At 42.1% G+C, this 14,547-nt stretch overlaps 1 protein-coding gene across 1 annotated transcript in view; it reads left to right on the top strand.

The window, feature by feature from the left end:
- The first annotated feature begins 9,756 nt into the window (after positions 1 to 9,756).
- The window catches only part of LOC113406232 (neuronal membrane glycoprotein M6-b), a 132,285-nt gene continuing 127,494 nt past the window's right edge, over positions 9,757 to 14,547 (top strand). Inside the window, exon 1 of the mRNA XM_026649680.2 lies at positions 9,757 to 9,859. Coding sequence (XP_026505465.1) covers positions 9,856 to 9,859 — 4 coding nt within the window. The 5' untranslated portion in view covers positions 9,757 to 9,855. The remainder of the gene's footprint in view (positions 9,860 to 14,547) is intronic.

Here is a 14,547-nt window from a genome sequence, read left to right as displayed (position 1 = left end):
TTAACTATGGTTCATTGGGAAAAATTATGCATTCCCTTGAATATGCAATTATAATTATTCTAAAGCAATCACTGCTCATATTTACATATTGAGAAAAAGTTGCTGGAAATATGACCTACTTGGTAATAGAAAACAGTATTAATTTTTTCATGGGGAGTATTTGTTTCATTTTATATTGTAACTGAATTCTAAGTATCAGAGGAACTATATCTAACATGTAGATAATGTTAACAAATTACTTTTCACTTTTTACTGCCCTACAAAATATATTTCTTTCTCGAAGTTGCTTTTTCCCTAGGCCTTCATTTACTGATGTTGTGAACAATTAGTCCAGCATCTTGTAAGATGAACTTCTGAAGCAACTCGGTGAACCGCACTGAGATGACTTCTTATGGTACCAACAACTGGAGTCCATAGCATTGCAGCCTCACATGAAAGGTACAAATGACAGAGGAGAGCAGAAATCAGTCTCCTTAATCTAAACAGAAATACTGAATTCAAAAAATTAGAAAGGTCATTTCATCATCTTCATTCAGGAATGAAATTCAAAGTACAATAGTATATGATTGTCATTTTATTTCCTTTTAACATCCAAGGCTTCCATTAGGGCCACTTGAAACAAGAAACCACATGGGACACTGAAATGAAAAAAACAGTATGCACTGGACTTGCCAATAGAATCCTAGATGTTTGAGATGGAAAAGACAAGATCTTTGGGGGGTTTCCCTCATGAGGATGTTACTACAGCTAAAGCCCAATTTTATGACCTCTGATTTTACAAAATTCTCTTTAATCTGATTAACACTTGTGTCTCACATCTAAAAGTGGGCTGTTTTATGAACCCCTCATTTTTATGTAGATTTTGGTATCACAGAATCATAGAATATCAGGGTTGGAAGGGACCTCAGGACGCCATCTAGTCCAACCCCTTGCTCAAAGCAGAACCAATCCCCAACTAAATCATCCCAGCCAGGGCTTTGTCAAGCCTGACCTTAAAAACCAATAAGGAAGGAGATTCCTAGGTAACCCATTCCAGTGCTTCACCACCCTCCTAGTGAAAAAGTTTTTCCTAATATCCAACCTAAACCTCCCCCACTGCAACTTGAGGCCATTACTCCTTGTTCTGTTATCTGCTACCACTGAGAACAGTCTAGATCCATCCTCTTTGGAACCCCCGTTCAGGTAGTTGAAAACAGCTATCAAATCCCCCCTCACTCTTCTTTTCTGCAGATTAAACAATCCCAGTTCCCTCAGCCTCTCCTCATAAGTCATGTGCTCCAGCCCCCTAATCATTTTTGTTGCCCTCCGCTGCACTCTTTCCAATTTTTCCACATCCTTCTTGTAGTGTGGGGCCCAAAACTGGACACAGTACTCCAGATGAGGCCTCGCCAATGTCAAATATAGGGGAATGATCACATCCCTCGAGCTGCTGGCAATGCCCCTACTTATATAGCCCAAAATGCCGTTAGCCTTCTTGGCAACAAGGGCACACTGTCGACTTATATCCAGCTTCTCGTCCACTGTAACCCCTAGGTCCTTTTCTGCAGAACTGCTGCCTAGCCATTCGGTCCCTAGTCCGTAGCAGTGCATGGGATTCTTCTGTCCTAAGTGCAGGACTCTGCACTTGTCCTTGTTGAACCTCATCAAAAGTCCCCAAGACTTTTGTAAGATCAAGGTTTATATGTGCTTATTTCAGTCTTCTTAAAATTTAAAAAAGCCGCTGCCCACTAGCACTATCCACAGACTCCAACTAGAGCTTTGGGACGCGGGCTCCAGGGTGACCTGGGCGGGTTGGCAGGGGGCCTGGCACTGGCAGCAGCGAGCGACCCGGCCCCAGCCCACCCCACCAGCTCCTGGTGTCGCTCGTGGGAGGGGGCAGAAGCCAGAAAGAGGTGGGGCGGGAGCTTGGAGGAAGGGGTGGAGTGGGGGCAGGGCCTGGGCCGGAGTTGGGAGGTGGGGGTTGTCCCAGGCCCCGCACCTCCCTAGGGATGGCCCTGCCTCTAGGAAGGGGAAATACCAGATGGGCCATATGATAGCTTAGAGCACACAAGCTGTCCTGCCACTACAAGGCACAGACACAACGACAGAGCAATGGGTAGACTTGGGTGTGACACCATGAATGAAAATGGAGATAGGCCTGTTGATTTCTGCAATATGAATGATCCAGTCATCGGTGGAACCCTATTTCAACATTGTGAAATTCATAAGCTGACATGGTGTTCTCCAAATGGCAGAGATAAGAACCAGATTGACCATATGATGATCAATGGCAAATGGTGATGCTCACTGACAGATGTGAAAGTGAGAAGGAGAGCAGATGTTGGCAGTGACCACCACCTCGTGACAGCCTCCATCAAGCTAAAACTGAGAATTGTGGGTCCACCAAACAATGGAAATAGACGTTATGACGTTGACAAGCTAAAGTCCCCTGAAATACAGAAAGCCTTCGTTCTGCAGTTAAAGAACATGTTTCAGGCACTTGCAAACTTTGATGAAGAGGAGGGGAATGCAGATGAGATAAGTGGGACAAAATAACAACAATGTATAAGCAGAGCAGTGAAGCCTGTATAGGCCACAGGCAGAAGAGAAGCAAGGAGTGGATTACACTCAGCACATGGAAAGCCATAGAAACCAGACAAGCCCTGAAGAAAAAAGTTTTAGACACAAATCCCAGAAGCTAAAGGACAAATACCATGAGCAGTATATTAAGGCACACTGGGAGGTCAAATGCCTTTTGAGAGCGGACAAATGATATTATATTGATAATCTGGCAACACAGACAGAGGATGCAACTGCTCATGATGAACAAGGAACCATCTACAAAACGATGTGGCATATCTATGGTAAACGGCAGACACCAACAAACACTCTTATCAGGGACAAACCAGGCCACCTACTGACAACAGAAAAAGAACAAGAAATGCGCTGGGCAGGGCATTTCAAAGAATTGCTGAACAGGGTGCCACCTAAAGAGGAAGCAAACATCCAGGAAGCAGAAGAAGATCTTGATATCAACAGAGACACCCCAACTAAGGAAGAGATCATCCAAGCCATCAAATCCTTAAAAAACAGGAAAGCTCCTGGCAAGAATAATTTGAATGCGGAATTGTTCAAGATAAATCCTGAGTTAGCAGCATCTATCCTGGCCCCTCTATTTACATCAGTCTGGGAAAGGGAAAAAGTGCCAGATGAGTGGACTAACGGGGCTATAGTGAAGATACCAAAGAAAGAAACTCTCAGTGATTGTAATAACTGGTGTGGTATGACACTTTTATCTGTGCCAAGCAAGGTATTGTGTAAGATCATAGTCCAGCGTATATCAGAGGCAGTTGATAGCATTCTCAGAAAAGAGCAAGCCAGTTTTCAGAAAGGGCGTGGATGCACAGACCAGATCTTCACTCTATGAAACATAATAGAACAATGCTTAGAAAGGCAATCGCATCTCTACATAAACTTCATAGACTTTGAGAAGGCTTTTGATAGCATTCACAGGACCAGCCTATGGCACATCTTGCGGGCATATGGAATACCTCTCTGTATAATTAACATCATTGAAAGCTTCTATTCCAACTTTACATGCAGTGTTGATCACAGTGAGCTCAGATTTGAAGTCAGAATAGGAGTATGTCAGGGGTGTGTCATGTCTGCAATCCTCTTCAACATTGCCATCGACTGGGTAATGCGTTGTACAACAGAAGACATGCCAAGAGCCATTAAATGGACACTCTTCTCATCCTTTGAAGACCTGGACTTCGCAGATAATCTCACTCTCCTATCTACATACCCAACACCATATGCAAGAAAAAACAATACGACTCAACACATTCAGCCAGCAAATTGGACTGAAAATCAACAGTAGTAAGACAGATATCATGACCTGTAATATTGCCTCACCAGCACCAGTACAGATAGATGATCATGTTCTCACCAATGTAGAAACATTCACATACTTGGGCAGTACTATCAGCCAGGACGGTGGAAAAAGCCAGGACATCCGGAACAAAATCAGTAAAGCCAGGAACACCTTCAGGAGCTTAAATACAGTCTGGAAATCATCAAAATACAACACCAAAACCAAACTCAAGATTTATCAGAACTACATACTTTCAACATTACTTTATAGTGCAGAATGCTAGGGAATGAGAAAGTAAGACATGTGCAAACTGTCTTCATTCCATACAACCTGCCTCAGAAAAATCCTCTATATCTTTTGGCCCAGAACAATCTTAAATCAAGACCTAGTCACACAGTGCAGCCAAGAAGATATGAGCACCATCATTACCAGGAGGTGCTGGAGATGGATTGGGCATGTGCTTCAGATGGAAACTGAGTCCATCACCAGAATATCATTAAGGTGGACACCTGAAGGCAAGTGAAAATGAGGCCGCCCGAAAACAATATGGTGAAGAGCTGTGGCAGCTGAGCTGAAAGACCTGGGGCAGAGCTGGAGAACCACTGAAAGACTTGCCAGAAACAGACAGGAGTGGAGGAGCTTCGTCACTGCCCTAAATGCCAGAGGTGTAATGGGAACATGATGACATCATGATGATGATGATGATATGGTAGCTGCTCAGGGGGATAAACCATTCAAGAGAAATATTGTACCACTACACAAGGCCATGTGGGAAGAAACCACACATAGCAGTGAGCTATGAGAGAAAAGTTCACATAAGCGCAACAGTAAGACACTGTGGGTATGTCTACTCTACATTTCAGAGGTGTGATTGCAACACGTGTAGCTAGATCAAACTTAGCTCAAGTAACGATACCAGTGAATCCATGGCCACTTGAATATGTACCTAGCGTCTTGGGTGTTCAGGGCTAGCCCATGCAGGTACTTGTGCTGCTGCAGATTCACTGTTATTGTTCCTCGAGCTAGCTTTGGTCTAGCTAGATCAAACTAGCTCAGGTATGTCTACATGCACTTCAGTTACACCTCCCAATTGCTGTGCAGACATCCCCTGTGGGGAATAAGAATTCATGTAAGTGAGCTCCCTAGAACTGGTCAGAGAATTTATGACAGAATATGCTATTTTGTCAAAGCCAAAACGTTTCACGGAAATATACGGTATTCTTTCTGACAAAGTTTTCAACTGGAAGGTTTCTTTGGTTTAGGGTGGACTCTCCAATGCAGACCAAAAACAAATGTTGAAACCTCGAAAGTGGTCACTTGTCACTCTCAGACCCACTCCGCTCACCACAGCCTGATATCCTAGCTCCATCAGTCTCCCCCGAGGTAGGGTCACACAGCATGTGGGAATTAATTTGAGGGCTGGATCATTCCCCACTAGAGGAATGAGGAAGGAGATGGGTCCTGGTAACCTCTTTTTAAAATAACATTATATAAACACCAACCTTCATGTGCTGTGGGGTCCAGAGCCATCACTGACCATTGGAGATGGTCATTTGTGGGGATTCACATTGGGCTCTTGCCCTCAATCACTGTTGGTGAGGTGTTCCCTTTCCTTCCTCAGCAGTCATTTGTGGCCCATCTCTTCTCCCTGAGTCAGCTCAGTCATGTAGCTCAGGCTGGGTGGCCCCTTTAAAATTCCTACAGGCAAGAACTTCTCTCTCCATGCTAGGATGTTGGGAGACACACTGAGCAGATTCCATTTAAAAACTTTCTATTTTTACTTTAGGTAACTTAATATTATTACCTCACTATTTGCAGTTTTCATTATGAGGGAATACTGCAAATATCGAAGTAACATAACATTGAGGTAGTTATTCAGGCAACTGAAAGGATTTTAAGTGCCACCGTTGTAAATGCTTATATCAATCAACACTACGGTATTCTGAATCTTCAGCTTTCCTGTTATGGCCCGGACCTTTACTGCACAAAGCCACCTTTGCATTCCCCTGATGCCCTGGTTCTTCTGGGGACCAGTGTGGACCCAATGTCACATAGAGCAGCCTTTAGCACTGTTCTAAATTACACCCAACTGCAGTAGCCCCAAGCAGGATTGTTGGAATGCAGCATGCTCTAGTCTTGCGTCCCTCCTCCCAACATGCTATCAGCACACATAAATGGGTCAGCATGTATGGCCCAGGATCTGGCCTGTGTTTTTACCTGCCAATGCAACAAGGAGAGAATGTGTTTCTGTGAGCACCTTAACTTTGAAATGAAATCCTGAAGCTTCTATTCAGAGTGAAAATCCCCATTCAAAACTCTCCCCCTCTCTGACCTCATGCTTGAGCACTGTAATGTAGTCTTGGCTGAGGAACCAAAAGATCTGACATCGGCCCTGCTAACTTCTCTCTTTACTTTTCAGAGACTCAATATATCCACAAATGGAAATGTCAATTGTATGTTGAGTTATAACCAATATTTGGACAGCTGTTCTTTACTTTCTTCTTGAAGAGAAAAAAGAAATCCAGCATTTCTTAGGATGACAAAGTTAATAAAGGGTTGTGATTCTCTCATCCCACTGCATGAAGATTTAGATGTGTAACTCCGAATGCATCACCATGAGAGTATACAGCCCAAACATGTGTTCTTGTTTGGTGTGCAAATGTGTAGGCCCTGATCCTGCATGCACTTAACACTAGTAAATAACTTTGCTTGTGTGAGTAGTCCCACTGATTTAAATGGAATTACTCTTGTGTATAGAGTTATTCATGTGTACAAGTGTCGGCAGGATCAGGCCTTATTTCACAGCTATTCTTATCATTTATCAACCAGCATATCCCATGAGCTTCCCAGGGTATAAAATTAACCAAAGAGCTTCCTTCCAAAAAGAAAATGTAAAATTCATTCATTATCTCTCCAACACATAGTGGAAACACAGCAGGATATTCTTCCCTTTTGCCTTCCAGCTCCTTCCTTAGTAGAGTGCTATTCAGTGCCACTCTAGTTAAGGGTCATGTGCTATTTCCATAATTAATCCCATTTTTCAGAATTGTATGGCTGATCTACAGTACTTTAATTCCAGCGGGGACTGGAAATAAATTGCTGGTGATCAGCTAGCTCGGTGTGAATTTTTTCCCATATTTATAAAATAGCTTATCAACCAATCAGTCCATTTATTACATTTTAGAGCAGAAATAGCAATGCGTGCTAGAACTATTTAGTCCCGGATCCTGCAAATACTTGCACAGTATTGAGTCCAAAATTGTTATTGGAAACTACACATCCATTTTGAGAAAGCAAAAACATCAACTTATTTTGGTCCAAGGAATTGGCAATATTTTTTTTAATTGAAAACAAAATATGGCCCCAGTGCTGCAACTCAGTGGGATTACTCAGATGCATAAATATAAGCACATACATAAATGTCTGCAGGATCGGGAGGTCTAAAATTGTAAAAGGTGAATTAATCTTCCTAGAAGAATCTTTCAGACTTCCATTTTAATCATGTGCTCAGAGGCCAGCTACTGCGTTGGGACCCGCACATGACTTTGGTGACCAAATGCCTATCTTTCTCAGTTTGTGAATTGCTCAGGGGCCGAGGCAGTGGTGCACATACTCAGGCAGGAGACAAGCACCCGGCAACTAGAGTGAGGCTGCAGGGTGCATTCCCAGAGCAAAAACGTAGGGCTAGTCTACACTGGCAATGCTAAAGAACCCACCTCAACGAGGGGCGTAGCTCCCAGCGCTGGGAGCACTGGCGCTTTACAGTGCTGAAACTTGCTGCACTCAGGGGGGTGTTTTTTCACCCCCCTGAGAGAGAAAGTTGCAGCTCTGTTAATTGCCAGTGTAAACAAGGCCCTGGATACCAAGTGAATGTAGGTGCCTATAGGGATAGGTGGCAGCTGAGTGGGAGTTTTGTGAATCACATTGCTGCCTATAAACAGGTGCTTAAGTATCTTTGTGGATCCCACCAGATTATTTTAAGATGCAATCCATAAAAGCAAGTAAACTGAAAGTTAAAGCTTCCAGTTTGTCCTTATCTTACCCAGTGGTGTGTAGGTACCGCAGCACTATGGTATTTTGTGTATTGCCCGCGCTGTTTGAAGCTCTGACAATATCTAGGTACAAAAGGGTTTTATTTGTGCGGTTCCCAGAGAGGGGAAAGCCGTTTGAAGGTCTCAGACTACCAAGTCTCACTTCTGTGGGCCCCTTCTTCACTATCGTCTCCCAAGTGTTAGGAAACTGTACTTAAACGTGGATTTTTAAAAAATGAGTTATTGCAAGCAAAAGCATGCAAGTGAGTGTGGATGGAGCATAATTTTGTTAGAACAGAGGTCAGCATATATTATTTATTTAAAATGTTTTAAACAAAGCTAGCCTCTGTCCACATCAGGCAGAATAAATATGTTTGCATTTATCATTTATTAAGCCTGAGTTTCAAAGCCATTTAATAAATATGTATATAGGTACTTCAATGGCCCCCCAACGCTGTAGTATCTGAGCACAACATTAATAAATTTAGCATCTCAGAATTACTGTGAGGCGGATAAGGATTGTTTTCCACATTTTACAGCTGGGGAACTGAAACAGAAATAGGGTGATATTTCAGAAATGCTGAGTGCCCATCAGCTCCCATTTATTTGGAATCAGGCCACTGATTTAGGTGCCTAACTTCTTTTTAAATCTTGGCCTGAGAGAGTAAGGCCAATATTTTTTTAAATGTCCACTCATTTTAGGGGCCTTCATTTTTCGGTACCCAATTTGAAAGATGTTGGGCCTGATTCTCACAGCACCCACAACTCCAAATGAAGACAATGGAAGCCATGGGTACTCAGCATCTCTGAAAAATAGGCCCATGGTGTCTCAAATTTGGGGACTCACAAACTGAGACACCCCAAATTAATTAAAAAAATTATGGCCTAAGGTCTCACAGGCAGTCTGGGGTCGAGCCAGGAATTGAATCCAACCACGTCAGTTCCAGTTCAGGGGCTGAACTAGAATAGTATTCTTCCCAGAATATGGAGGAAACTTTTATATAAATATGGTCTTTTAGGGCGATTGCTTTAAACTGGACTATTTTAAAGCAGGTTTTTTTTTCTTTAAAAAAGGCTCTCACTCTTACTATGTTGGGTTTTGCTGTTTGTTCTCACTTATCCTTCTTGGAAGTCTCATTCATAAAAGACCTGAGTCTTACTCTTGTTAAAATCAATGGGGAATCTGCAATGGGAACAGGATGGGGACCTTAAACTAGGCCAGTTTGGCAGCCTCTAAGCTCTGCACAGTGCAGACTGAGGGAAATAGCTTGTCTGTGTAATAGACAGTATGTAGCAAGGCAAACCGAAGGACAAATAGAGGAGAGGAAACACAGTGCGGGGCTGGTGAGATTATTAGACATTTAGGGCCAGGAGCTCAAAGTGCTGAGGGAGGTATGAGAAGCTAGGTAGATTACATGTAAGGCACAGGGGGGCTGGGGGTGGGCAGATGTCTTTCACACCTGCCATTATTTGAAATCTATGATGGGGAGAAAACAGGGTGGGGGGCACTGTTATAACTGCACGGAGGTAGAGCGGGACAAGGGGGGCTTGCCCCAGAGGGGCAAATCGGAAGAGGATAGTTATCTGCCTTACACATAACTGCTCCCCCGCCCCAAAAAAAATCCCTGCCACAGGGCAGCCAGCCCGCGGGCTCCCCCCGCAGCCCCTCTCGCACCCCCCGTACCTGTGTGAGCGGGGGTGGGGGCTACTTCCCGCCCGCTCCTGCCTCCCTCTGGCTCCCCAGCCCCGGCAGGCGGCTGCTGTCCCCGCCCCCTCCTCCCCGGCACAGCCGCAGGCGAGCGGAGCCGGCCAGTGTGTGTGAGCCGCTGCAGCCGCTGCCCCCTGAGCTCGCCGCCTCCAGCCCCGCCGCGCCGCCCGGGGAAGCCGGGCAGAGGGCACGAGAAGGCCGCCGCTGAGCAGCCTGCGACCCGCACCGGAGGCAGCGCAGGCACCGAGGGAGGAGAGCGAGCCATGGGTAAGCGAGCTGGGGGTCCCCGCTCCCGCCTGCTCTGCTGGCTCCCACCAGCCGGGGGGAGCCTTGAAGTTTGCAGCCAACTTTGCATGGGCTGCTCGGGATGCTCAGGGAGGAGATGCCGGGGGGCGCAGGTGCAAGGGTTGGGCATGGGGGTGGGGGGGTGTGTAAAAAGCAGGAGGTAAGGGGGCAGTCAGGAGGGGCAGGGGAGTGAGCCCCATCTGTGCCTCGGGGAGTTTGTAAGGGACACCAGCCCCCTTCCCTACGAAGGGCAGGAGCAGGTGCTCGCCCTACGCTTCGGTTAGGCAGGGACCAGGTTGCTGCCTGTCCTAGGAGACTTTCCTGCAGTGAACTCTTCAGTGTGAGCCTTGCTTGGGTTAATGTGGATGCCCATAATGTTCTAGGAGGGAAGGGGGAGACGCATAGCAAGGGAAGGGGATCCACAATTTGGATAGACTGAGGGTGGGAGGGTCTGGGCACCCAGAGAGGGCACTGGAAACCCATATGCATCAATTACCTTTAAGTTTTATTCCCCGGCTTTGAGTCCATAGCTTCTCCACTGTTGTTGGGACACTTCAACAGTAACCCCACCCCCCTTGTGTGTGTCTGGATTCTCTTATCCGGTCTAATATTTCTCTACATCTCTCAATTTGGCAACTTGTTATGGCAAGGATTTTGGGGGGGGGGGGTAGAGGGAGGCACAGGGAGAGAATTCGTAAATCACTTCAGCCTGTTGAATTCCGTGATGAACCAAGACAATGCTAGCCAAGGACAGTGATCTTTTTCTTTTCAGAATGATTTCCCTACCAAGCAGAATTAAGTATTCATGTTTGGCTATAAGTCATCTGTCCCATCTTGCTATTCATTTTGATTTGTTTGACTTAAAGCTCGCTTCATTAAACAGTCAGTTGGTCTGCTACTTTGAAGGTAATGGATCTGCTGGGAGTCCATGAAGAAAAATTGAACTTAGTACATAGTGGAACAAATATTGAAAGCATACAATCTCTCTTTTTTCTTTCTTTTTTCACACTTAGAAATCATTTTAGTGTGCTGATAGAAATACAAGCATTTTAGGTATTTATGTTACTGTGTTCTGAGTGTAGCGGATATAGTTAACAGAAAATTGAGAAGCTAATCAACCCCAGCTGGAGTGTTTTTACCGTTTGAACCTAAAGCTTCTTGGATGAGAGTGTATGAATTAGGTCTGGTGTAAGTTCTTCCTGTCATGCCTAACCATTTGAAACACTGCAGTCAGCAAAATCTCTTAAGGTGGTTATCAGGCAAACTGTCTAAAGTATATAGGCATCAACTACAAGTATCTAGATTTACGGTATTTGTATGACTATTAATGTAACAAATGTGCTTCTAGAGAGAATATATTTTCCTTTGCTACAGACTGGTAATGTAATGGCCATCTGCACAGAAACTGCAGATTACACATACCTCTACAATGAGGAGTGATAGCAAAGGAAGCAGTTTTATATCTGACCTTAACTTTGAAATTCATGGTGCTCATAATTTTTCTGTAGCTCTTTCCATTAGTAATGAACCACTAATTGTGTGCAAGTCTCTATTGGAATCCCAGTGGGATTTAGTGTATTATATTTTTTGTGTGTTTCAATGCCTAAAGTTTAGTATGAATTTCCTTTCTGTTACAAGTATCTAAAACATTAATCCAGACACAAATGTAAAGTTTGTGTAGGCAGAAAGAGGAAGGCATCTGAGGATGGGTAAGGAGTTGGATCTTCGTGCTTATGAAGTACAATGTGTACCTGTGGTGCTATAAACAATAATTATATTTAACCACTAGGAAAAACCTTTTAGGTTTTTGAGGCAATGTGTTGAAACAATTTAAAATTTTATAAGCTGGATTCTGTTTTGTTGTCTAATCATCTGATCATAAATTAAGTCTTGATTAGGAAAGGAAGTAGGTTAAAGACTGGCTTCCAGTTTCATATATGTTTTTCTCAGCTAATGTGAGCAAGAGTGGGGCCCATATAAGAGAGTCATTATACAGATGGGTCACTCAGTAGTCACCACACACGTTTTGCATTCACACTCCTTACAATAGGTTTTTTAGTGTACAAGGTTTAAATCTCCATTTCAACCAACAATGAAACAAAGTGAATTAAACAACAATGAACGTTATGAAGTTTGAAGTAACTGATAGAAACCAAAAACACAGCCATATTTGTCCAAATAGATGACTGACTGGTCCAGTTTAACACTAGCATTATATTTTTGCGTGGAGGTTGTCCCTGCTGGAACCAAACTCATTTCATGCGTGTGTGTTAATGTGCACATACTGATGCTGGCAGCATCTCTGATTTTAATTAAAAAATGGAACAGAATTACTCAGCCAAACCCAAAAAGGAAAACAACTGAAATTCCTGTGGTTTTATATTGTTAAATTAAATGACATCAACTAACTTTTCAATTTCTAGGTGTTTTAATTTGTTTACACTTGGCTAATGACGATCAGCCTCCTGAAACGTTATGGTGTTTTTACTGATGTTTTTAATTAGTTTTAGTTATCCCTGAAGATCCTCTAACACTGATTCTCTTCACATTCCCAACTTTAGAAGTTGTAACAGACAAACCCCCCTTCTGGCTTTTATTGTGTAATACTCTAATATCCACTTAAATGTCTTTCCTTCATATCTGTACATTTCCATTTGGCAAACTTTTGTTGTTCTGTTTTAAATGGAAGCTGTTGTTTAATAGATTCAATTTGTAAAGGCCCTCATACTGAAACATTTTTTGCTTCAGCATCATGGATTGATGTCAGCATATATTTGAATAGTGTCTGGTAGTTTGCTGCTGCAGAGCTAGCTGAGGGAGCAAAAATCTGAAAGGAAGGGGAAAACAACATTTCTCTTTTAAATTAGAAAATAGAGAAGTTTACCCATCAGATTACATTTCTGGTGGGTTCAATTTATTAAATAGAAATACATACATATACATAAAATAGTTTCTTTTGGCATCTGTAAGCCTGAAATTATTGTAAGCTAAACTGAAACTAACGTGGGAAACCTATTTCCAATACCAAAAGTATCAGTTATCAGTATACTTGGCATATATTTGAGATTTGGTAATTTGTATTGTAGAATAATGGGTTTCTTCATTAACTAGAGCTACAGAGATTGGAAATTAAGGAATTATTATAGATCTTGATGTATAATTCATTTTACAAAGATGTCATTTAATCCATGTTTGGTATTAATCCTCTAAAACTTTCAGACTTAATTTTGTCAATAAAAGTTTAAAATAAATATCTAGACTGCAATAATATGACATATATTAATTAAAATGTAGAGAGAAGGACCCATAAGGCAGACAATTAGGAAAAGGAAGTGCACTGACAAAAATGAAAAATTTCCTGACCATCTTTCTAACAATTACAACTATAAATGCTCCATTATCAATATTTTTATTTTTTAAGCTTTATTCTCAGATTACATAATTACACACAACATTTAACTAATTTGGTAAATTTAGGACAGGAAAGGGGACTTAAACATAGTTTTACAAGAAATACTTCAAGGAGGAGTTGTGAAGACCATATCCTTGTCAGCTGGTGCTACACTACTTTGTGAATAAAACATTTTGTTCATGCTGTTGCATAACAGTTGCCTCAACATTATGTGGTCTAGGGATAATTTGACTACCTCTCAGATCATGTCTAGGATTAACCAGGATTGGTTTGAGCTTCATCACTATAATTTTAAAACTAATACAGCATACTCAATGATCAAACTGCAAAAAAAGTTTTGATAGTCCAAAAAGTCCCGAGATCGATTGTTTCTAATTAGGCCCATTAAAATAGTCCTTACTCAGGCAAAACTCTCATGGAAGACTAGAATTTGGGGCCTCCTAAATCTGATTTTCAGAGTTGCCAAGAATCCACAACTCCTACTGACTTTGCTGGGCTTCTAGAGTATTCGGCACTTCTGAAAATCAGACCCATTGTGTTTATCAAAATTTACATTTTCACTATAGGCTTTTGGCTCTCTGAAATGCACAGCTAGTGTTTTGTGCATCTTATGGGAAGAACACACATTTCTGAACATTGGGTATAAACTTTTTCAGATCTAGTTTTGTCATTTGATCAATGAAAATTGAAAACAAAAAGAAAAAATACAGAATTTTAACAAAAACAGTCCAAAAGTCCTGCATAAATGATATACTAAGCTGGGAATGGACAGTATCGTACTTCCTGAGGACAGTATGTTTATATTGCTCTTTTCACCTCCTCCCCTCTCCCAGTACTAAAAGTTGTGTATATATGTAGGCTTGGAAGGATTAGATGTTTATCAATAAATGTCTGTGAACTTTGGTTTCACTTTATACACACACTGATGAAAAATATATCTGTTGATCATGATTGAAATTTACAGTTAGTCAAAGTAAGAAAAATGCTGCCTGAGAACTTATAAGAGTTTGATTTTAAGGATGTTTATTTTGTATATTTTGATATGTGATGTTGACAAATTGTGTTTTAATAGTTATAAAGCTTTAACTTTTTGAATATCAATCTGTTGTCATTACATAATTTTCTGACCCCCCCGCATACAATTTTCCATAACTGTGAACATTTAAATCAACACAAATAAAAAATGCTTACAAGTAAACTAATATTATCTGAATTTTTTTTTTTAATTCAAATTCTGCCAAGTCTCTCTCTCTCTCTC

This window comes from Terrapene carolina, unplaced genomic scaffold (genome assembly GCF_002925995.2).
Source record: "Terrapene carolina triunguis isolate 2854851 unplaced genomic scaffold, T_m_triunguis-2.0 Scaffold23, whole genome shotgun sequence".
NCBI classification, from domain to species: Eukaryota; Metazoa; Chordata; order Testudines; family Emydidae; genus Terrapene; species Terrapene triunguis.
This window is presented reverse-complemented; position numbering and strand designations above follow the sequence as displayed.